Source organism: Peromyscus maniculatus, chromosome 5 (genome assembly GCF_049852395.1).
Source record: "Peromyscus maniculatus bairdii isolate BWxNUB_F1_BW_parent chromosome 5, HU_Pman_BW_mat_3.1, whole genome shotgun sequence".
Taxonomy (NCBI): Eukaryota; Metazoa; Chordata; class Mammalia; order Rodentia; family Cricetidae; genus Peromyscus; species Peromyscus maniculatus.
The window spans coordinates 38,244,017-38,269,623 of record NC_134856.1 but is presented as its reverse complement, the minus strand read 5'-3'; the positions used below and the strand labels follow the sequence as shown (position 1 = coordinate 38,269,623).

The window sequence follows — 25,607 nt, the reverse complement described above, 5'->3', positions numbered from 1 at the left end:
CCCATAAGTCATGCAAGCCCCCTAGAAAGACACCTCAAAACAAAGGAAGACACCTTCAAAGCAACAGTTCTCAAGTATGGTTCCTAGATCACAAAGGTCCTTGTGACATGTACAGGGGTCCACAGAGTAAAAGCCATTTCCTTATAATTATTTTCATAACAATATGAAAACATGAATTGTCTTTTGTACTGTGTTGACTTTGCACTTATAACACAAAAGAAAATATCATTGGCTCCTAAGGATGATGTATCAAGATAGTGGCACCAAATTTCACTAGAAGTCACCACATTTTTCATCGCTTACAAGTTTATGGTTTTCTTTTTAAAGCCAGTTTTACATAAGAATGTTCTTAACCAGGCACAAAAGCAACCCCCTCCTCCATCCCCCACCCCCCCCCAGTAATTCCAGTATTTGGCAGGCTGAGGCAGAGGATCTGAGGAAGTCTGAGGCCAGCCTAGAGAGACCCTGTTTCAAAATAAACAACAACAAAAACAAACAAACAAAAAACAAAAGAAGCCCTTGCCAAAAATAACTGATTAATTTTTAAATCTTGACCTTTTAGACATGACCTTTTAAAACTAAATGACAAATGGAGAGTGTGCATGGAGTGTTTCTCCTCTGGTATATAATGAAGAAAGTGAATGCCTATGAGAAACTGCTTATGTAATTGAGTTGCAAGCTCAACTAGATACTGTTTTCATTACACTTCATTTATTTAGTGTATGTATAAGTGCACATGCAATCATATCTGTGTGTGTGGGGTGTGTGTGCACATGCTACAGTGTACATGTGATGGTCAGAGGGTATCTTGAAGAAGATGTTCTCTCCTTCCACCATGTGAGTCCCAGAGATTAAACTCAGATTGTCAGGGTTGGTGGCAAGCACCTTTAACCTAACCATGGAGCTATTTTACAATCCTTTAGCTGCTTTTTAATGGGATATAGCTGCATTGGTGTTTTGCTTGCATGTATGTCTCTGTGAGGATGCCAGATACCCTGGAACCAGAGTTATTGACAGTTGTCAGGTGCCATGTGGATGCTGGGAATTGAACTTGGGTCCTTTGGAAGATCAGCCAGTGCTCTTAACCACGGAGCCATCTCTCTAGCTGAAATATTTTTATTAGGAAAAATATCTTAACAAATTACACTAATCTTGACTAGATATCTAGCAGACTTTACCTTTTGTTTGTTTAGGTTTTTTTTTTTTTTTTTTTTTTTTTGGAGATAGAGTCCCATGCAGCTCAGGCTACTCCCAGACTCATATGTAGTTAAGGCTGCCTTGAATTCCTGATCATCCTGCTTCTACCTCCTGAGTGCTGGAATTATAGGTGGGTGACACCATTCCTAACAGTAAACATTGTGTTAAAAATAAAGTAAGCCGGTCCCTTCAGGAAAGCAACTGGTAGTCAGTGTTGTCTATGATAACATTTCAGTTACCAAAAAGAAAATATATACATATGGTTTCGGGGCTGGAGATAAAGCTCAGTGGTAGAATATAGGTTCAGTATGTACATGGTTCTAGGTTTAATACCTAACACTCTTTCCCCCAAATAGAATTCTGAAACAATTCTATCTGTCCACCATGAATTTGATGCTTCCCAATACTTAGGTTTTTCTAATGAGATTAGTGGTAATACTTAAAAAGATCTGGGAGGAGAGAGATGGCTCAGTGGTTAAGAGCACTGACTGATGTTCCAGAGGACCCGGGTTTAATTCCCAGGCTGTCCAGAGTCTGATCACACCAGGATAAAAAATAAAATAAATAAAAGGAAGAAGGGACCATGTGACCCCTCTCTCCTTTCCTTTAGCTGGGCAGTGGTGGTGCACACGTTTAATCCCAGCACTGGGAAGGCAGAGGCAGGTGGATCTCTGTGAGTTCAAGGCCAGCCTGGTCTACAAAGTGAGTTCCAGGACTGTTACACAGAGAAACCTTGTCTCTAAAAACCAAAAAAAAAAAAAAAGATCTGGGCTGGAGAGATGACTCAGGAGTTGGGAGCACTTGCTCTTCTTGCATGAGATCTGGGTTTGATTCCTAGGGGATTTAACACCCTCTTCTGACCTCTGCTGGCACCAGGCACATACAGACATGCAGGCAAAACACTAATACACATACACATATCTTTAGAAAAAGATCTCTTTTTTTATATGTTTGTGGTGGTTTGAATAAGAATGGCCCCAATGGGCCCATAGAATGCTTAGTCACAAGGAAGTACCACTATTTGAAAAGATTAGGAGGTACGGCCTTGTTGGAGGAAATGTGTCACTGGAGTTTCAAAATTCCATGCTAGGCCCAGAGTCTCTCTCTCAGCCTTCAGATCAGGATGTAGCTCTCAGTTACAACTTCAGTGCCACGTGCACAGCCAGCCATGCTCCCTGCCTTGATGATAATGAACTAAACCTTTTAAACTGTGAGCAAGTCCCCAATTAAATACTTTCTTTTATAAGAGTTGCCTTGGTCTGAGCCGGGCGGTGGTGGCACATGCCTTTAATCCCAGCACTCGGGAGGCACAGCCAGGCGGATCTCTGTGAGTTCGAGACCAACCTGGTCTACAGAGCAAGTTCCAGGAAAGGCACAAAGCTACACAGAGAAACCTCATCTCAAAAAACAAAAACAAACAAACAACAAAAACTACACAAAGAAACCCTGTCTCGAAAAACCAAAAAAAAAAAAGGAATTGCTTTGGTCATGGCAATGTGCATCTTCACAGCAATAGAACAGGACTAAGACAATATTGTATAATGAATATGTCTCAATATTTAGAAGATCTACATGACTCAGTGAATCAATGTTTCCAAATGACCAATGCATGATGTTTCAAAAATCATGCATGGGTAAAAGATCCATTCAAATACAAGATATAACAATGGATTTTCATTATAAAAGAGTGAAAAAATTCATTCACAGATTTTTGGATTCCACACACAAGAAACTACTAATTTCCCAGTTTACATGTTTTATCAGAGAATAAAAATAGCCATAATCCTTTAAAAGGCTATAAAACTATTTTTCCCTTTTGCAACTATGTATCTGTATCATGCCAGGTTTTTAAATACATATTTTAAACAAAACAACATATCAAAACAGAATTTAAAATGAAACAAGTAAGAGAATAAGGCTGCCTTGTATTAAACCAGATATTAAAGAGATTTAAATCTCTTAATAATTAATAATTATAATTAATTAATTATAATTAATAATTAAATAAATATATTTAATAATTTAATAATTAAATATTAAATTATTTAATAATTAAATAAATATATAATATATATTTAATGCTCTCTTAATAATAATTAAATAAATATATAATATATATTTAATACTCTCTTTGATATTTTTTATTTTGGAAGACAGATGCTTTTCATTAAAATATTAGATTAAGGGATCAGAGAGATGACAGTCATTAAAATCATGTACTCAGCCGTGTTGTGGTAGCACAGGTCTTTAATCCCAGCACTTGGGAGGCAGAGTTAGGCAGATCTCTGTGACTTCAAGGCCAGTCTGGTCTACAAAGCAAGTTCCAGGACAGCCAAAGCTGTTACACAGAGAAACCCTGTGTCGAAAAAAACAAACAACAAAAACCATGTACTCCAGGGTGGAGAGATGGCTTAGAAGTTAAGAGCACTGACTGCTCTTTCAGAGGACTTGGGTTCAATTCCTAGCACCATATGGCAGCTCATAACTGTCTGTAACTCCAGTTCTAGGGGACCCAACACCCTCACACAGACATACATGCAGGCAAAACACCAATGCACATAAAGTAAAAATAAATTATAAAAGAGCAAAAACAAAAACAAAACATGTACTCTTGCAAAGAACCTGAGTTCAGTTTCCAGGACCTATATCAGAGGGCTCACAAGTAACTCCAACTCCAGGGGATCTAACACCTCTGGCTTCTGAGGCCGCCTATACTCACTTGCACATACTTAAAAAAAAATTATGTTGACCTTTTATTTTCAACTTTTTAAATAATAAAGTTTAAAAATTTTTAAGTTTTGAATAATAATAAAAATATATCTTTAAAAATATATTAGGTTAATATTTAGTGAATATATGACTCTCTTTTCATGAATTCATAAATTCTTTTACCTTTCTTAGTTTTAATTCCTACATGACAATATTAACAAGATAGATTTTACACTAACAAGAGCTCTTTGAGATTGTGATGTGTGTGTTTTTTCAGTGCAAGGGAACAAACACAGGGTATCATGTATATATTAGACAAGTTTTCTACCACTGTGGTACATCCCTCTCCCGCCAATAATGTAAAAGAATCTTAAGACCAAAATAAAAGATAATTGCTGAAAACTATAAATTAGAATTAGGAAAAATCCAGAAGAGTAATTGGAAAGAAAAAGAAGTTTTGAAAACATTGAAGACAAACCTCCAGAAATAAAGTTTAAGTTGAATTAAAAGGCCATTTTAGAAATGAAGACTAAAGAATGAAAACAAGGAATGTGGGAAGATGGATCAGTAGACAAAGAGCTTGCCATGAAGCACCAGGACTTGAGTTTAATCCCCATCATCCATTAAAAAAAAAAAATCAGGCATGGAGGCTAGTACCTGTCATTCCAGTGCTGGGAAGGTGGAAACAAGAAGACTTTTGGGGCTTGCAAGCCAGCCTGTCTTGCTGAATGAGCAAGACACAAGTTCAATGCAAAATCCTATCTCAAAAAAATGAGTACTTGAAGAATATACCCTTTGACAACCTCTGGCCTCCACACACATGCATGCACACCTGTACAACACACATATACATAAAAAGAGAGGAAAGCATAAAAACAACAAGAAAAAGCAGAGTGCTAGTGGGGAATGTCTTTAATCCCAGAACTTGAGAGGCAGAGGCAGGCAGATCTCTGTGAGTTCGAGGCCAGCCTGGTCTATAAAGCAAGTCCCAGGACAACCAGGATTACACAGAGAAATCCTATCTCAAAATAAAAAAAAACAAAAACAAAACAAAAGAACAAAAAAATTTAAAATAATAGGACAGTTCTACTTCTGACTATATTTTTTATCCAAACAACTGAAAGCAAGGGCTGAAACACATTCTTGTACCTCAGTATTCACAGAAGCATTATACATAATTAGCCCCAAAGTAGAAAAAATGCCAATGTTTGTCCATGGACTGATAAGCAAAATATGTAATATACATAAAAAATCTGGTTAGACTTAAAAAGGAAATCCTGATATATTCTATAGCACAGGTGACTTTGAATAATTTATGCTAAATCAAATAAGCCATGCACAAAGGACAAATTCTGTATTCTATTTGTACATGGTGTACTGCCTTGCATGAGCCCCAAAGCAATAGGACACCTACTGATAGACTAAAACCTCTGAAACCATGAGCTAAAATAAGCCTTATCTCCTTATAAGTTAATTTATTTTAATTACTCATTACAGTAATGGGAAGATAATTAATGTAGTGGGAAAAACTATTTGCTAAATATGTACTCCGATAAATAATTAGTATCTATCCAAAATATACCAAAAACTCTTTAAGTTCAACAATAATAAAATAATTTTTTAAACTGGAAATAAGCAGAAATACTTGGACAAATAATTCACCCAAAATACACGTGTGTGTGTGTGTGTGTGTGTGTGTGTGTGTGTGTGTGTGTGTGTCAAAAACTGAAAACTGTTCAACATCTTAAGACATTAGGAAATAGCAAATTGAAAAAAATGAGATACCACTGCATGTTAAAATTGCCAAAATCTAAAATACTGACACTAAATGTTAATAAGATTGTGGGGCAACTGGAATTTCATTGTTGGCTAGCATGAAAATGCTACAGACACCAGTGAAGACAGTTTGGCTTTTTTTTTTAAAACATAAAAATAGGTTATAATTCAAGAGTCCAGGGCTATTTGAAACAGGAAAATATTTTCTCTGTAGAAAATAGTAAAAATGATAACATTTCCCAATAAGCCCTTTTAAGCCAAATAATAGCTGAATTATACATATAAATATTGATTAGATTCTGGGATACAGAAGAAACCTCTCTTCATCTGTTCAGAGAGCTATGTTTTACTTAAGCTGTGTAAGTGAGATTCCTATTCATCTTCCCCTTCACTGTTTGATTTAATGGCAGACATTTTTCTTTTTTCTTTTTTTTTAAACTGATATTTTTTCCTCTTTATTTTATTTTATAATACCATTCAGTTCTACATATCAGCCATGGGTTCCCCTATTCTCCCCCCTCCCACACCCTCCTCTTACTCCCAGCCTACCCCCCATTCCCACCTCCTCCAGGGCAAATCCTCCCCCGAGGACTGCGATCAACCTGGTAGACTCAGTCCAGGCAGGTCCAGTCCTTTCCTCCCAGACTGAGCCAAGTGTCCCTGCATAAGCTCCAGTTTTCAAACAGCCAACTCCTGCAATGAGCACAGGGCTTGGTCCCACTGCCTAGTTGCCTCCCAAACTGATCAAGCCAATCAACTGTCTCACCTATTCAGAGAGCCTGATCCAGTTGGGGGCCCCTCAGCCTTTGGTTCATAGTTCATGTGTTTCCATTCATTTGGCTAATTTTTTTCAATAATTGAGTAGAACTGAAATTTATTATAAGCCACAGTCGTCCTAAGGACCTCCATACTATATATATATAGCCTCTATGGTTCTATGGGCTGTGATCTGATTGTTCTTTAATTTATATCTAGAATCCACTTATGAGTGAGTACATACCATGACTGTCTTTCTGGGATTGGGTTACCTCACTCAGGATGATTTTTTCTAGTTCCATCCATTTGCCTGCAAATTTCATGCTTTCATTGTTTTTCTCTGCTGAGTAGTACTCCATTGTGTATATGTACCACATTTTTTTCATCCATTTTTCCATTGATGGGCATCTAGGTTGTTTCCAGGTTCTGGCTATTATAAATAGTGCTGCTATGAACATAGCTGAGCATGTATCTTTATGGTATGAATCAGCATTCCTTGGGTATATGCCCAAGAGTGGGATGGCTGGGTCTTGAGGTAGTTCGATTCCCAATTTTCTGAGAAACCGCCATACTGATTTCCACAGTGGTTGTACAAGTTTGCACTCCCACCAACAGTGGAGGAGTGTTCTCCTTGCTCTGTATCCTCTCCAACATAGACTGCCATTAGTGTTTTTGATCATAGCCATTCTGACAGGTGTAAGGTGGTATCTCAGAGTGATTTTGATTTGCATTTCTCTGATGACTAAGGATGTTGACCATTTCCTTAAATGTCTTTCAGCCATTTGAGATTCTCCTTTTGAGAATTATGTTTAGCTCTGTAGCCCATTTTTTAATTGGATTGTTCAGTATTTTGATGTCTAGTTTCTTGAGTTCTTTATATACTTTGGAAATCAGTCCTCTGTCAGATGTGGGGTTGGTGAAGATCTTTTCCCATTCTGTAGGCTGTCTTTTTGTCTTACTGACCATTTTTTTTTTTGCCCTAGAAAACCTTCTCAGTTTCAAGAGGTCCTACTTATTAATTGTTGCTCTTAGTGTCTGTGCTACTGGTGTTATATTTAGGAAGTGATCTCCTGGATCAATGCATTCAAGAGTACTTCCTACTTTCTCTTCTATCAAGTTCAGTGTAACTGGATTTATGTTGAGGTCTTTGATCCACTTGGACTTGGGTTTTGTGCATGGTGACAGATATGGATCCATTTGCAATCCAGTTATGCCAGCACTATTTGTTGAAGATACTTTCTTTTTTCCATCGTATAGTTTTGGCTTCTTTGTCAAAAATCAGGTGTTCATATGTGTGTGGATTAATGTCAGGGTCTTCAATTCAATTCCATTGGTCCATATGTCGGTCGGCTTTTATGCCAGTACCAAGCTGTTTTTATTACTATAGCTCTATATAGTAGAGCTTGAGGTCAGGGATGGTGATGTCTCCAGAGGTTGCTTTATTGTACAGGATTCTTTTAGCTATCCTGGGTCTTTTGTTTTTCTATATGAAGTTGAGTATTGTTCTTTCCCAGTCTATGAAGAATTGTGTTGGGATTTTGATGGGGATTGCATTGAATCTGTAGATTGCTTTTGGTAATTTTTACTATGTTAATCCTACCTATCCATGAGCATGGGAAATTTTTCCATTTTCTGTTATCTTCTTCAATTTCTTTCTTCAGAGACTTGGAGTCCTTCACATGTTTAGTTAGTGTTACCCCAATGTATTTAATATTATTTGTGGCTATTGTAAAGGGTGATGTTTCTCTGATTTCTTTCTCAGTCTTTTTATCATTTGTATATAGGAGGACAACTGATTTTTTTTGAGTTGATCTTGTATCCTGCCACATTACTGAAGGAGTTTATCAGCTGTAGGAGTTCCCTGGTAGAATTTTTGGGGTCACTTATGTATACTATCATATTGTCTGCAAATAGTGAGACTTTGACTTCTTCCTTTCCAATTTGTATCTCCTTGATCTCTTTTTGTTGTCTTATCACTCTAGCTAGAACTTCAAGTACTATATTGAATAAATATGGAGAGAGTGGACAGCCTTGTCTTGTTCCTGATTTTAGTGGAATCGCTTTGAGTTTCTCTCCGTTTAATTTGATGGTGGCTGTTGGCTTGCTGTAAATTGCCTTTATTATGTTTAGATATGTTCCTTGTATTCCTGATCTCTCTAAGACCTCAATCATGAAGGGGTGTTAGATTTTATCAAAGGCTTTTTCAGCATCTAATGAGATGATCATGTTTTTTTTTTTGGTTGGTTGTTGTTGTTTGTTTATATGGTGTATTACATTGACAGATTTTTGTATGTTGAACCATCCTTGCATCCCTGGGATGAAGCCTACTTGGTCATGGTGGATAATTTTTTGATGTGTTCTTGGATTCGGTTTGCCAATATTTTGTTGAGTATTTTTGCATCCAATGCTCATGAGGGAGATTGGTCTGTAATTTTCTTTCTTTGTTGCATCTTTGTGTGGTTTGGGTATCAGAGTAACTGTAGCCTCATACAAAGAGTATCATACCAAATAATGTTCTTTCTGTTTCTATTGTGTGGAACAATTTGAAGAGTATTGGAATTAGCTCTTCTTTGAAAATCTGGTAGAATTCTGTGCTGAAACCATCTGATCCTGGGCTTTTTTTGGTTGGGAGACTTTTAATGACTTTCTATTTCCTTAGGGGTTATTGGTCTATTTAAATAGTTTATCTGGTCTTGATTTAACTTTGGTATGTGGAACCTATCCAGAAAACTGTCCATTTCTTTCAGATTTTCCAATTTTGTGGAGTACAGGTTTTTGAAGTATGACCTGATGATTCTCTGGATTTCTTCATTGTCTGTTGTTATCTCTCCCTTTTCATTTCTGATTTTGTTAATTTGGATGCTCTCTCTCTCTGCCTCTTGGTTAATTTGGATGGGAGTTTATCTATCTTGTTGATTTTGTCAAAGAACCAACTCTTTGTTTTGTTGATTCTTTGAATTGTTCTCTTTGTTTCTGTTTCATTGATTTCAGCCCTCAATTTGATTATTTCCTGGCATCTATTCCTCCTAGGTGAGTTTGTTTCTTTTTGTTCTAGAGATTTCAGGTGTGCTGTTAAGTCATTAGTATGAGATTTCTCCAACTTCTTTATGTGTGCATTTAGTGCTATGAATTTTCCTTTTAGTACTGCTTTCATAGTGTCCCATAAGTTTTGGTATGTTGTACTTTCAGTTTCATTGAATTCTAGGAAATCTTTAATTTCTTTATTTCTTCCTTGACCCATTGGTGCTTCAGTTGGGCATTATTCAGTTTCCATGAGAATGTGGACTTTCTAGTTTTTGTTGTTGTTGAAATCTAACTTTGGAGCATGGTGGTCTGGTAAAATATAGAAGGTTACTCCAATGTTTTTGTATCTGTTGAGATTTGCTTTGTGACCAAGCATGTGGTCAGTTTTCGAGAAGATTCCATGGGGTGCTGGGAAGAAAGTACATTCTTTTGTGTTAGGGTGGAATGTTCTGTAGATATCTATTAAGTCCATTTAAGTCATAACATCTGTTAGGCCTTTTATTTCTCTGTTAAGTTTCAATTTGGTAGACCTGTCCATTGGTGAGAGTGGGGTATTGAAGACTCCCACTACTAGTGTGTGGTGTTTGATGTGCAATTTAAGCTTTAGTAATGTTTCTTTTACAAATGTGTGTGCCTTTGTATTTGGGGCATAAATGTTCAGAAATGAGACTTCATCTTGGTGGATTTTCCCTGTGATAAATATGTAATGTCCTTCCTGATCTCTTTCGATTGGTTTTAGTTTAAGTCTATTTTATTAGATATTAGGATAGCTATGCCAGCTTGTTTCTTAAGTCCATTTGATTGGAAAGCCTTTTCCCAGCCTTTTACTCTGAAGTAGTGTCTGCCTTTGAAGTTTAGGTGTGTTTCTTGTATGCAGCAGAAGGATGGATCTTGTTTTCATACCCATTCTGTTAGCCTATGTCTTTTTATAGGTGAGTTGAGACCATTGATACTGATGGATATTAATGACCAGTGATTGTTATTTTCTGGTGGTAGTGTTGTTTCCCTTCTTTGGAATTTGTTGGTGTGGGATTATCTATAGCCTGAGGTTTCATGAGTGTGTTTAATTTCCTTAGGTTGGATTTTTCCTTCTAGTGCTTTCTGTAGAGCTAGATTTGTGGATAGTTATTGTTTAAATCTGGTTTTATCATGGAATATTTTGTTTACTTTGTCTATGGTGATTGAGTTTTGCTGGGTATAATAGTCTGGGTTGGCATCTGTGGTCTCTTAGTGTCTGCACATAACGTTGTCCAGGACCTTCTAGCTTTCATAGCCTCCATTGAGAAGTATGGTGTTATTCTTATGGGTCTGCCTTTATATGTTACTTGGCCTTTTTCCTTTGTGGCTCTTAATATTTTTTTTCTTTGTTCTATATGTTTAGTGGTTTGATTATTATGTGGCAAGTGGCCTTTTTTTTTTTTTTTTTTTTTTTGATCCAGCCTATTTCGTGTTCTGTAAGTTTCTTGTATCTTCATAGGTATTTCTTTCTTTAGGTTGGGAAAGTTTTCTTCTATGATTTTGTTGAATATATTTTCTGTGCCTTTGAGTTTGTATTCTTCTCCTTCTTCTATCCCTATTATTCTTAGGTTTGGTCTTTTCATGGTGTCCCAAATTTCCTGGATGTTTTGTGTTAAGGCACTTTTGGCTTTAGTGTTTTCTTTGACTGACGAATCTATTTTCTCTATTGTGTGTTCAACATCAGAGATTCTCTTTTCCATCTCTTGCATTCTGTTGGTAATGTGCTGCGGGCCGCTGGAATATCATAAGAACTCAGCTGGCTATGACAAAGTCACTACCTGGAGGAATCGGGGAATTCCTCCAGAGGAAGCCAAATCCCAAGGAGTTTTTGGTGTTACTTGGCTTGTTATAATCAGCTGTGTTCTGTTATGAAAATCATGTGTGCCTTCATTCTCTAGACATACACATTCCAGGCATTTGGAGAACAGCCTCAGGAAAGGCTTTCTCTGGAATCAGATATCTCCCCTAGCCACTTTCAAGGACTAAAGGAGACATCACCCAGGTGGTCACCCAATTTCCGAGGATTAACAGTGATAACAACCCACAGGTGAATCTCCTGACTTAAGGTAAATTCCACAAGGGGACACCGCCTAGGTCAGGTAGACATTAAGTAATAGCTTTACACAATTTAGCTCAGACCCCTCCTTTCTTACAGCCTTACTAACTTTATAGACCTCTAACTACTTACCTAACCACTTCTAGGAATATTTAGATAACCTTCTGTGCTAACAGCTATGCTCAGCCAGAACTCCCAGTTCAAGCCTCCCTGTAATTATCATTATTGGTAGCATCCGGCCAGGTCCATCACCAGATGGAGGAATGTACCTTATCAGAGATACCTCTGTACTCTCTAAGAACAGACTTAAGCATCCAGGCTACCTGTTTGAGAAAGCCTGGTGGATGTGCTAATTAAGCTTAACTTCCTCCTTTCCCAAATCTTACCTCCAGTTCCAGATCTCCCTTAACTATCACCAGAGGCATCTACCTGTACACAGGTTGCCTAGAGACTGAGCACACTTTCCCCCACCCTGCAGAAAAACGGCAGAGAGCTTGGACAGATAGGAGCCACAGGAAAAAAGAAGACAGTTTTATTTTCTCCCATTGACCTAACAACTTATAGATTTTTAACATCTTTTACCAAACACATTTAAGATTATAGTTGTGCACATAAGATCCCTCTTCTTAGATATTACCCATATTTAGCCTTTAGTTAATTCATTAGTCACTTCCCCTTTGGGTCACAAATGGTAATTAACAACTAGTGCCCCTCTTTGTAATTCTTATCAACCCTCCATTTGATCCTGATATCGGACAATCACTGCCTGAGGAAGTTCAGGCTGAGTGTCCTGGGTGGAGGGGAGGGTTGTGATTTTGGGGAGATATATAACTGTAAAGCAGAGGACAAAGAAGAGAAAAGAGAATGGAAGAACTAGATGGGTAAGAACTTGAGAGGAACAAACTGAGATGGGGAAGAAGTAGATTGAAGGGCTACAAGAGAGTACTAGAGGAATGAGATGAAAGATGAGAAAGAGCCAGATGGGGAAGAACAAGATGAGGTAGAACGAGAAGAGGAGAGAGGAGACGGGAGAGGAGATGATATGGGAAGGAACAAGATGGATGAGAACCTAGAAGGGGCAGAACCAGATGAAGGAATTAAGATAGAACCTAGAGGGGATCGCAGACAAGTGTAGAGAAAAATCAGGCTAAAGATGACCTAAATATGAGAACAAAATATAAGCTTATAACTGTCACAGAATAATAAAGTATATGGACTAGGAGTTTCATATACATAGATTCATTTCTCATCAAAGATTAATTATCAGCTGGTTGTAGATTCTTCCCGGACCCTGGGAGGGGACTATCGAGGGGCTGGATCCCCATAGTCCTCGATAGTTATGCGTGCATCTGTAGTTCCTATTTGTTTAGATTTTCTATTTCCAGCATTCCCTCAGTTTGTGTCTTCTTTATTGTCTCTATTTTGATTTTCAAATCATGAACTGTTTCCTTTCTTTGATTTCTTCCAATTTTTTTGTTTGCTTTTTCTTCCATTTCTTTGAGGGAATTTTTCATTTCCTCTTTAAGGGAGTTTTTCATTTCCTCTTTAAGGAAATTTTTCATTTCCTCTTTAAGGGCCTCTATCATCTCCTTGAAGTCATTTTAGGATTGATTTCTTCTGCTTTTTCTGCGTTGGTATGTTCAGGTCTTGCAGGTGTAGAACCACCAGATTCTGATGGTGTCATATAGGTCTTTATATTGTTGCCTGTATTTTTGCACTGGCGTCTAGTCATCTCTTCCTCCACTTGGTGCAGATGGTGTCTGTGTCTGAGGGTGCCTTTCTTGTTCTAATTGATAGTCTTGATCCACTGGGAGTTCTTGGTCCAATCGGTACTGTTGGGCTCTGTTTCTCCGAGAGCAGCTTAGTCCAATTGATGTTAGTGGGTTCTGTCTCAGGGAGCAGCTGTTCCCAATCGGTGCAGGGTGGGCTAATGGTTCCAGTGGTTGTTGGTGTCACATGGGATGGTTTTCTTGGTGAGGGGGCAGGGAAAGAGGCCGCTGTCTGGTCCCTCGGGCTCCAATGGTTGTTCCCAGTCAGTGCAGGTTGGGCTTATGACTCCAGTAGTTGTTGGGTTTGCAGGGGCTGTTCCCAGTTGGTGTAGGGTGGGCTTATGACTCTGGTGATCTGGTTTGGTGGCTGAACGGCTCCTTCTCTTGCATTCTCTGGTCGTGATCTGCTCGCTTGCCAACTCCTCAACTGATCTTGTTTCCCAGTTTGGCATTTTTAAAAAGCTGGATATTCCTTTCATGGTTGCCAAAACTTGGAAGCAACCAAGATGTTCTGAATACTTAAATATATAAGTAAACCATGGTATATCCACATGGTATATGGAACACATTTAGCTATAAGAAGGAGTAACCAGAACATGTAAAGAAATGGAAGGACTCTTTTCTTTGTAGTGCTCAGGTTGAACCTATGGTCTTATGCACACAAAACAAGTGTTCTACTACTCAGATTTATTCCCAACCTTTTGTTTGTTTGTTTGTTTGAGACAGGGTCGTATGTAGCCTAGGCTGGCCTTGAACTCCTGAGCCTCCTGCTACCACTTCCCAAATATTGTGATTATAAATATGTGCCACCATACTCAGCTGGATAGGGAATAACCTTAAGTATATATTGTTATGTGAAAGACACCAGCCTGTTATATAGTGTGTGATTCCAACTTCATAACATTCTGAAAAAGGCAACAGTGAAAGTATCATTGATTTACTTATATATTTACTTATTTAGAACATCTTGTATGCTTCCAAGTTTTGTCAACCATGAATAAGATTTCTATAAACATCTGTGTACAGTATAGACATAAAGTTTCACCTTATGTGAATAAATACCAAAGAGTGTGAGTGCTAGATAATATGGAAAGGAATGTTCAGTGGTAGAGAAAGGCATACTCTATGCACTTGAGAGCCAAGGCAGGAAGATCACAAGTCTGATTAGGCTGTATATTTAGCATAAGACCAGGCCCTGTATCAAGCAAGCAGGCAAGATTAGAGGCTGTCAGAGTTTGGGGTAGGTGAGAAATAGATAGATGAGATCCAGCAGTTATTTATTTATTTTTAACCTTTATTTTTATTTTTTATATACGGGTGTTTTGCCTGTACATCATGTGTGTGCAGTGCCCGCAGAGACCAGAAGAGGGTGTTGAATACCCCTGGGACTAAAATTACAGATGGTGGTAAACTGCCATATGGATTCTGGGAATTGAACCTGAGTCCTCTGTTAGAGCAACCTGCAAGTGCTCTTAACTCCTAAGCCATCTCTCCATTTCCTATTTAATTATTTTAAAGCACTGTTAAAAATCACAGAACTATACAACACAGAGTTGAACCCTAATGTAAACTGTAGACATCAGCTAAAAATGTATCAATATTAGATAAATTATAACAGCTGTATCACACTGAAAGATTATTACTAACAAGGGAAGCTTGAGGATAGGGGATAAATGTAAGTGGAGAAGAGTATATGGGAACTCTGCATTTTATGTTCAAATTCTCTGTAAACCTAAAACTGTCCTAAAAATAAAGTCTTTTAATAAAGAATAATGAATTATTGATACATGCTAAAATATAGATAAACCTCCAAAAATATGACAGACAGAAAAGACATATTATTCCATTTACAGGAAATATCCAGAAGAAGCAAATTCACAAAGAGAGAAATCAGATTATCAGATTAGTGTGATTGCCAGTGGCTATGGAAAGTGGGAAATACAGAGTGATTTCTTTTTCTTTCTTTCTTTCTTTTTTCTTTTTCTTTCTTTTTTTTTTGTTTTTTTGTTTGTTTGTTTGTTTTGAGACAGGGTTTCTCTGTGTAGTTTTGATGCCTGTCCTGGAACTCGCTCTGTAGACTAGGCTGGGCTCAGACTCACAGAGATCTGCCTGCCTCTGCCTCCCGAGTGCTGGGATTAAAGGTGTGCACCACCACTGCCCGGCCAGAGTGATTTTCTTTTTTTTTTTTGGTTTTTTCGAGACAGGGTTTCTCTGTGTAGCTTTGTGCCTTTCCTGGAGCTCACTTGGTAGCCCAGGCTGGCCTCGAACTCACAGTGATCCACCTGGCTCTGCCTCCCGAGTGCTGGGATTAAAGGCATGTGCCACCAACGCCCGGCCCAGAGTGATTTTCTAATAGGTCAATGAAAACATTCTGGAACTACATAGTGGAAATGATTATTGTCCTAGTTAGCATTAACTGTCAATTTAAAGACAGCCTCAGTTAAAAAATTGCCTAGATCAGATTTGCTTGTGGAAAATCTGTGGAGGACTTTATTGATTATTAATTGATGTAGGAGGGCTCTAGGCAGGTTGTCCTTGGCTGAGTAAGAAAGCTAATTAGAAAGCTGAGTAAGAAGCAAAAAGTGAACCAGTAAGCAGTGTTCCTCCACAGTTCCTGCCTCCAGGTCCCTGCTTTGAGTTCCCTCAACAATTAATTGTGACCTGGAAGTATAAGTCACATAAGCCAATAACAAAAAGCAAAGTAGAACAGTTATACAACTCTCCAAATGTACTAAAGAACCTTGACTTGCATACCTTAAAATGGTGATTTTTATAGTATGTGAATATCTTTTTAAAGTACAAAAAAATTGTCCTAACTTTGACTACAGTGTATTGGTAACTTTATGATACATAATAATCTAATGCTCTAAGATTCTTCTATTGTGAGAAAAGCTAAAAGCAATTAGTGATACCATCAATGATCTGCAGAATTTCTCATGGTTTTCACAGTAGCCTCATTTAAAGAATAGACAAAAGGGCACCAGGATTATCATTCAATTAATAAACTGTCACAGAGGCATGTATTCTTTTATGATTTTCATGAGGTGTAGGCTGTAAGAACATGTGCATTTGGTTTTAACCCTCATAAAATGTTAACTGCAAATAGATCAGAGAATTTATCAAACATTGTGTTATCATAGATATTAATAACCCTTGAATAAGGGGTTGGAGAGATGGCTCAGTGGTTAAGAGCACTGACTACTTTTCCAGAGGACCCATGTTCTATTCCCAGCACCCACACGGCAGCTCACTTCAGTTCTAGTGAATCCAATGCCTTCTGGCCTCCTCTGGCACCAGGCACACATGTGGTGCACAGCCACACGTGGTTCACAGACACACATACAGGCAAAGAATTTATAAACATCAAAATATAATACATTTGAGGTACATGCCCCAGTGGGTAAACACTAATTTTAATTGTAAAAACAAAACCTCACTGGGCGGTGGTGGCTCACGCCTTTAATCCCAGCATTCGGGAGGCAGAGGCAGGTGGATCTCTGTGAGTTGGAGGAAGTGGCCCTGGGCTACAGAGTGAGTTCCAGGAAAGGCACAAAGCTACACAGAGGAACCCTGTCTCGGGAAAAACAAACAAACAAACAAAAAACCCTCAAGTAATCTCTCTCTAAAAAGCCTTGAAAACAGAAAGGAGAACAGGGGAGCTGCTGGGGAGTAGGAAGATCAATGTGTGGCAGGCAAGGGGATGGATGGGTGAGAGGAAGAAGTTCACAGAAACAATGGATGCAAATGCCTTAACAAAGCCTATTAATTTCTCTTCTAATTTTTTTTTTTTTTTTTTTTTTTTGGTTTTTCGAGACAGGGTTTCTCTGTGTAGCTTTGCGCCTTTCCTGGAACTCACTTGGTAGCCCAGGCTGGCCTTGAACTCACAGAGATCCGCCTGCCTCTGCCTCCCGAGTGCTGGGATTAAAGGCGTGCGCCACCACCGCCCGGCTCTCTTCTAATTTTTTAAACTAATAAAAATAAAACTAAAGGGAAAAAAGAGAACCATTTACAACTATACTTGGAAATTGAATTAATAACCTATCATAGAGCTTGTTTCTAATGACAATAAAAGCATTTCAAACAAATAAAGCTTTAAAAATGTCTTCAGGAATAAAAGTGAAAAGACCTCCCATTAGCATCAATTATGATAATAACCACAATGGATTAGAACACACCAAATATTCTTGAGTCGATGATTCTGAGAAAGTAAAGCAGCCCTCATTAGTTACCTTTAAAGGGTGTTAATAAATAAACTCACTTTTAAAACTGGGTGAAACAAACAAACAAAAAAATCAAACTTCCATCTTACCTTTCCTACACAACTGGTACCACAACAGCAAAAGGTTGGTGTGGAGATTTTTGTCTTTACAGAATTATTGCAACTAGTAAAGAACAATGGAATTTCTGTAATGCCTAATGAATCAATGGACATGGGCAATCATGTTCAATGGCTACCCAAAATATAAAGAACATTAGGCATTACTGTGGGAGCCCGTTCTGGGGTTCCTCGTGGCTTTACCCAGCAGGTCCGAATAGAGGATGATCAGGACCATGGGCCTGAGTGCAGGTGTCTGAGATGGCCTGCACTTGGCTGTGCTGGGGGAGGAGGTCTTTTGCTCCACCCCTTGGCATCTCTATAAAAACCCTGGGCCAGAGACAGTAGGGGCCTGTTGGAATAGGTTCCAGGCCTTCTCGAGGCTATCCTTTATTTTCTATCTGTTTATCTCCGCAAGATTCTCCGCTATAAATCCTTCTATCTAATATTTCCTGCTGATCGCACTCAAGAAAACTCTGGGAAGCTGTGGGGGTGGTGGGTAAACGCCCCGCACATTACATACTTCCTTACAGAAGTATACAGTGTTATCCATGAAGCAGTTGTGTGAAAAAGACACACACATATCAAACTTGAAGCTGATTAAATCTCATATAACCACTAATTAGGCAGTACAGGAAACAAGAAAAAAATGACAGACATCTTAGGGATAATATAGCAAGTAAAATCCAATTGTAATGAACTCTTCAAAACAAATGATCTAAGTTTCCTCAAATATGATAAAAATTCAAGGAAAAAAGTGGGGGGATATTTAGATAAAATTTAAAACATATATCAGCAAACTAGCATATGCACTTCATATAGATTTTTTAAAAAAAATTATGTCCCCCGGGCTGGAGAGATGGCTCAGAGGTTAAGAGCACTGACTGCTCTTCCAGAGGTTCTGAGTTCAATTCCCAGTAACCACATGGTGGCTCACAACCATCTGTAATGAGATCTGGTGCCCTCTTCTGGCCTACAGTCATACATGCTGTATGCATAATAAATAAGTAAATCTTAAAAAAAATAAATAAATAAAATTATAAAAAAAAAATTATGTCCCAATGGGAAAAATGATAATGCTGGTTAAATACTTGATATTAGGGGAGTTATAGCTAGGCATGGTGGCACACACCTTTAATACCAGCACTCTGGAGACAGAGGCAGATGAAGCTCTATGAGTTCAAAACCAGTCTGGTCTACACAGTGAGCTCAGGCCAAGGCTACATGAATGAGACCTGCCTCAACCTGCACCCCACTCCACAGAGAAGTTATTACTGGGGCTTGAGATGCAATCCAGTGGTAGAGTGCCTAGCATGTATAAGGCTCTGGATTCAATCTTCCTAAACAACGCACGCACACAGGTTACTGCTATACTTAAAGTACAATGTATTAGAAGTCTGAGGTAGTACTTGAGATACTTTATTAGATAAGATCGTGGGAGTAGCCCAGAAAGAAATGTATTCCAGAGAAAATGTAACAATACTGTTACATTTAAAGACATTTTATAGGCAATTAAAAATGAACAGAACAAGCTGTGCAGTGGTGGTGCATGCATGCTCTTAATCCTAGCACTTGGGAGGCATAGGCAGGTGGATCTCTGTGAGTTCAAAGCCAAAAAAGGAGAAGGAGAAGAGAAGGAGAAGGAGAAAGAGAAAGAGAAGGAGAAGAGAAGAAGAGGAGGAGGAGGAGGAAGAGGAGGAGGCTGGAGAGATGGCTCAAAGGTTAAGAGCATTGACTGCTCATCCAGAGGTCCTGAGTTCAATTCCCAGCAACCACATGGTGGCTCACAACCATCTATAATGAGATCTTGCGCCTTCTACTGGCATGCAGGCATACATGCAGGCAGAGCACTGTATAAATAAATAAATATTAAAAAATAAAACAAAATTAATTATGGTCTAGGAAGAGAACTCAGTTTATAAAATTCTTGCCACATAAGTACGAGGACTGGAGTTTGAATCCTGGGTACCCACATAAATGTTGGGCAGATGTGGTGCTCTACTTGCAATTCCAGCACTGGAAAGGTAGAAACAGGTCATCCCAGGAGCAAGTGATTTAGATAGACTAGTCCATTTCATTAGATCTGGGTTCAATGGAGAGAGATACACTACCTCAATGTGGAGAGCAATCGAGGAAGATTTCCAATGTTATCCTCGTTTCTCCACAGACATGTTCACACACCATACAGACATGAAACAAAGAAGTTGCTGTTAAATATTTTAGACTGAATATTTAGTTATTTGAGGAGTTCTTTTCTTTGAAAATACATGACAAGATATTTATGGATGAAATTATATATCTATGATTTGCTTTGAAATAATTAGTGCAGAGGTTTAGGAGTAGGAGGATGGGTAAGGTATGAAAGAAAAAGGATTGACTATGAATTGATAACTGTCGAGGTAAAGTGACAGGAGTTCATTATTCTGTTATCTCTACTCTTGTATACATTGGGAAATAGTCATATAAAAATTATAAAATTGCAGGGCATAGTAACGTGACTTTAATCCCAACACAATTACTATTAACAGATTTCCAGAAATATCCTCTACATATATAAGCATTTTATTTTATTTTATATTTATGTATTTTTTTTTGAGACAGAGTCCCACTATGTAGCTCTGGCTTTCCAGGAATTCACTCTGTAGGTCAGACTGGCCTCAAACTCAGAGATCTGCCTGCCTCTGTCTCCCAAGTACTGGGATTAAAGGCGTGCATCATCACCACCTGGCTAACAGCCTTTTTTAAAAATACATAATTACTCTGCCAAATAATTATCATCAGCAACACATGCTCTAGTACATTTTTGCTTATGCTCTGTTCTTGACCCTATATCATATCATCCAGGTACCATTTTATGTCTATATTCTTCTTTATAGTCATAAAAAATTCTCACTTTCACTTATTTCCTCTCTCAAACATATCATTTTCTCCTCATTCTACCTCAATATGGTTTCCTTCCTCCCTGCTTCCCTGAAACTCTCCTTGCCTAAGTTGTCAATGATGTACAAAGTTGTGTAATGTACAAAGGGCCAGTCTACAAACCTTTTATTTGATCTCTTATATATTTATTAAAGATTTAAAAGTTTTTTATTTGGCTGGGCTTGGTGGCTCACACCATTAATCCCAACACATGGGAGCCTGAGACGGATCCTTGTGAGTTTGGTGTCAGCCTAGTATAAATAGTGAGGTCCTATCTCAAATACACCAATGTGTGTGTGTGTGTGTGTGTGTGTGTGTGTGAGAGAGAGAGAGAGAGAGAGAGAGAGAGAGAGAGTTTAAATGCCATATATTGTTCTAGCTAGAGAACAGAAAAGGTATATGCCTTCTCCCACAAAAACCATTATCTTTCTCTCTCTCTTTTCTCTCTCTTCTCCTCTCTCTCTCTCTCTCTCTCTCTCTCTCTCTCTCTCTCTCTCTCTCTCTCTCTCTCTCTCTCTCCCTTCCTTTCTTTCTTAAGACTAGATCTCAAATGTGTGGATTCAGTCAGTCCTTGTACCTCAGCCTCCCTAGTAGCTGGGATTACTGGCATGCACCACTATGCCTAGCTTTGTGCCTCTCTATCCTCAATATCAAGGTGAATCAATACTATAAAAATATTTTAATAGAAGGGGAGACACAGATGTATACCAAGCCAATGAAATTTATTATATCTGACTTGTAAAATAGGGGGTTTGCAATAGTTTTGAAAAGAAAATATATGCTGTGTTGAGGATGTTGCCCAATTGGTAGAATGCTTGCCTATCATGCACTAGACTTGACTCCTCAGAACTGCACAAGACTGGGTATAGTATCAAGTTTGAGGCCAGCCTGGGTCACATGATAACCTGTCTCATACAAACATATATATTTATATATATGAAAGGTCTGCCTCAATTTATATATACATTAATCAAACTATTATCTTTGGCTACAGAAAATTAGTATCTTCTTTATCATTCATGTAATATTTGACTTACCATCATGCACTAATTTTTATAACTTAAAAACAATTATTAAATTATTAATTAAAATCCCAATATTTTCTTGTTTTATAAATGAAAAAAGTAGAGGAAGCAGGAAAGAAGTACTTGTTATGGTTATAGCACAGGCTTTGGAATAAGTCTTGGATTAATAAACCCTGTCTGTACCACCAGCTCTGTGACTCTGGGAAAGAGTCTAATCTAACTTTATTGATTTGTAAAATGGGAACTATAACAGCATCTGCCTAGTAGGCTTGTTCTGGTAAGGCATTTAACACAATGAGTGGCAATAATGATACAATAAACTTATTAGGGAAGTAAGAGTTTAATAAGGAATATAGAATACCTTCCCAGCTTTCTTCCTTCTTAGACACTCAGAAAGTAACCTATGTGAGTCAAACCCTGTCAGAGGCAGAGTTCAGCATCACTCAGTATTACCTTTAGGATGAAGGCAGGGCCGGGGCACTGAGCTAAATGATTGAGGGATTGCTTAGTATTTCATTTCACATAAAGCCTCTCTGAGCTTTTAAAAGGGAACATCCAGATTGACCAAAGAAAGGCTGTAGTTCTTGAGGTTCTTGAGAAAGGATGATGGAATGGGGGTGTCCTTTCCCAATGCATCGCAACCTGGGAAAGCCCTCCTACGCAGGCAGTTTAAGCGACTACCAAAATAAACACCCCTTGTGCCTCCTCAGCAGCGCCCACCACCACCGTTGTCCTTCCCAACACTGCCCTTCTCTCAGCATTTCCTTCCACTAATGGAGACTTCTTTCTGTCAAATGCTGCCACTTGCCACAAGGTCCGTTCCTGCCTGTTAGTCCTCCACACTCTCTTCCTTCAACTTCTCATCCTCTGCCTCCGACTATCCAGTTACTTCACCTTCGGCACCTCAGTGTAACCCTTCTGCCTCAGTTTCCTCTTTGGTGGCCTCAGGAACTGTTCCTCTGCAGTTCCCTTGGCTCTACCTTGGGCTCCCGAGGATTCCACCACAGCTTCCTCTCCGCCTCTGACCCACGCTCCCGACCCACACCCTCCCGGCTAGGCCCTACCGGGCTGCTCCAGGGTCAGCGCCCCCAGGCGGCGGAGGCCCTCCTCGTCCAGATCCCACTGCTCCGCCATTCGCGCCCGCCGCTCACCTGCCACGGCTCGCGAGACCGCCCCGCGCTCGCCAGACCACGCCCCCTCGCGCCAGGCCCCGCCCCGCCCCAGGCCTCGCCCCTCCCACTCGCTGAGGACCTTGGTTCTCTAGGTGCCGTTAAGAGGGCGGGTCGCGCGCCCGTCCGCCTGCCACAGAAGTTAGGACCATGGTATGGAGCCCGTCCCTGAGAAGGGCGCCAAAACCACTGAGGTGGCGAACGGGGGGGAGTTGGTGCCCGGCACGAAGGCCTCGGGAATAGGGAGCTGACTCTGGGATATGAGGGTCGGGAGGCGGCTCTGGTTTAGAAGAATCTGGGGAGGGTGTGTATGAGGGAGTAGTGGAGAGAACGTGCTGCCTTGAGGGATGAACTGACTGCTTCTTCTCCAGCACTGAGGATTTGAGGGGCGCCAGGTTTGAGGGGTGGAGGGGGTGTGTCTCTCTGAAGGATGGAGGCCCTTGTACCTTAAAGCCCATGTTCGTTCTAGACACTGAGCAAGACGGGAAGGACCTTTAAAGGGGAAATCCAGAGCTGACAGTTGTGGGGGCGGGGCAGATTTTGGAGGCCTGCTGGGAACTCCTGAAGGTCAGGGAACTTGGCTCTGAGGAGTTCCTGTCTTCAGGGCACTGAGGTCCTGTCGCTCTAATTTGATTTGGAAGAAGGGTGTATGGAAATGAGATGCTCTTTGGGATGGAGTTGGGGTGACTAAAAACGGTCCTACTTCCTGTAGTCGGTCTAGCAAGAAGCCGTTTTTTTCAAGTACTATAGGTTTCCCAATCTGCTAATGACCGGAGGCTCTCACACCGCCAGAATAAGTCCTTGAACAGTCTTTGGGGAAGAAAGCTCTGGGAAGAACAGCTACATTCCTAACTTTTACCAGGAAGCATCCCTTGAGAGCCCTCCCATGGGGGACACATGTGGAAGCAAATACCAAGTCCTTGTTCTTTAATAAGCAGAGCTCAGCCTCCAAGGAGCAGGTTTACTTTAGCATCCAAGTATGTCAAAATCGGCATAGACACGTATGTCTGGTGATAATGTAATTCTGACATTTGCAGGAAAATGGATGGAACTGGAGATAAAATTCCCTTGTGTATATCTACTACTACATTTCCTTCATCCATCTGTGGATGGGCTTCTAATCTGGTTCCATATCTCGGCTTTTATGAATAGTGCAGTAATAAAAATGCATATGCAACTGTAGCTATGGCATGCTTTATCTATGGATATTCTTTAGGTATGTCGTGGTTAATCTTCATGGCCAACCTGACCAGAGTTGGAATTACCTAAGAGGCACTTTTCTAGGTGTATCTGTGAGACTATTTCTAGAGAAATTTAAACAAGGAAGGAAGAGCCGCTCTGAATGTGGCAGCACCATCTCATCATGGTCTATGGTAGCTGCCTGAATAAAAAGGAGGAAGGACCATCAGCATTCTTCTGCTTTCTGGTCTTCCCAGATGTGAGGAGTCCTAGCTTCATGCTTCTGCTTCCGTGAACTCTGTCACACCTCTCTGCCCTGCTGGACTGAATGCTTTTAAACTGTGAGCCAAAACAAATCCTTAAGTTACTTTTACTATTATAATATGTGTATGTGTGGGTGCTGCATGCACATGCCATGGAACACATGGAGAGGTCAGAGGACAACTTTTGGAGTCAGTTCTTTTCTTCCAGTTTGACATGGGTCCCAAGGATTAATAAACTCAGGTCACCAGGCTTGTACAGTAAGTGCCTTACCCACAGAGCCATCTGGTGGCCCCTTAAATTGCTTTATACAAATATGAAGTATTTTGTCACAGCATTGAGAAAAATAACTAATACAAGGTATATATATCCATGAGTAGTATTAGTTGAGTGGTGTAATTGGATCATATGGTATTTCTATGTTTAATTTTTTTTAAAGATTTATTTATTATGTATACAGTGTTCTGCCTGCAGGCTAGAAGAGTGCACTAGATCTCATTACAGATGGCTGTGAGCCACCATGTGGTTGCTGGGAATTGAACTCAGGTCCTCTGGAAGAACAGCCAGTGCTCTTAACCATTGAGCCATCTCTCCAGGCCCTATGTTTACTTTTTTAGAATCCTCCATACAGATTTCTGTAGTGGCAGCCCCATTTTAGCATTTGTTGTTGTTTTGTTGTTGTTGTTATTGTAAAATTTAATTTTATCACTTTTTTTTTTTTTTTTTTTGGTTTTGGTTTTTCAAGACAGGGTTTCTCTGTGTAGTTTTGGTGCCTGTCCTGGATCTCGCTTGTAGACCAGGCTGGCCTCGAACTCACAGAGATCCGCCTGGCTCTCTCTGGGATTAAAGGCGTGCAGCAGTTTTATCACTTTTATTGTTTATGCGTATGTGCATATGCACATGATGTGTGTGGGTGCTCTTGGAGGCCAAAAGAAGGTGCTTCATTCCCTAAAGCTGTAGTTACAGGTGGATGTGAGGTGCTCAACATGAGTACTAGGAATTGAGCTACAGTCCTCTGGAAGAGCAAAACATGTTTGTTTATTTGTTTTAGTTTTTTGAGACAGGGTTTCTCTCTGCTGGGATAAAAGGTGAGCATTACCACCACCCAGCAAAAAAAAAGTTCTTAACCATTGAGCCATCTCTTAAGCCCCAATTTGGTGTTGTTTTCTTGAAGGATAGTCATTCTGACTCAGTGCGATGGACTTTTAGTGCAGTTTTAATTAGAGTCTTAGGGTGTTGAACACTTTCTCAAATAGTTACTGGCCATCTTATCTGACCCTTTGAAGAACTATCACTTCAGTTCTATTTATTGACCCGATGACTTGTTTTTTAGGTATTTGAATTTTGGAGTTTTTTTTTTTTAATTATTCTTTTTTTTTTCTTTTCTTTATTTATTTATTATGTATACAGCATGTATGACTGCAGGCCAGAAGA

General features: G+C 39.4%; 2 protein-coding genes across 10 annotated transcripts in view; one reads left to right on the top strand and one right to left on the bottom strand.

The window, feature by feature from the left end:
- The window catches only part of Lrrc36 (leucine rich repeat containing 36), a 65,794-nt gene extending 43,051 nt beyond the window's left edge, over positions 1-22,743 (bottom strand). For 4 of the 5 annotated variants that reach the window (XM_042277578.2, XM_006986797.4, XM_076572062.1 and 1 more), the window contains exon 1: positions 22,629-22,729. In XM_042277578.2, the coding sequence (XP_042133512.1) occupies positions 22,629-22,698 (70 nt within the window). In that variant the 5' untranslated portion in view covers positions 22,699-22,729. Of the gene's footprint in view, positions 1-22,628 lie in introns of all 5 variants that reach the window. The other variant, XM_006986798.4, reaches the window with a different exon arrangement.
- A 33-nt stretch (positions 22,744-22,776) lies between these two features.
- Positions 22,777-25,607, top strand: part of Kctd19 (potassium channel tetramerization domain containing 19) — a 37,781-nt gene continuing 34,950 nt past the window's right edge. For 2 of the 5 annotated variants that reach the window (XM_016005330.3, XM_042277573.2), the window contains exon 1: positions 22,857-22,927. In XM_016005330.3, coding sequence (XP_015860816.1) covers positions 22,889-22,927 — 39 coding nt within the window. In that variant the 5' untranslated portion in view covers positions 22,857-22,888. Of the gene's footprint in view, positions 22,928-23,949; positions 24,254-25,607 lie in introns of those variants that run through there. The other 3 variants (XM_006986796.4, XM_042277574.2, XM_076572061.1) reach the window with 3 other exon arrangements.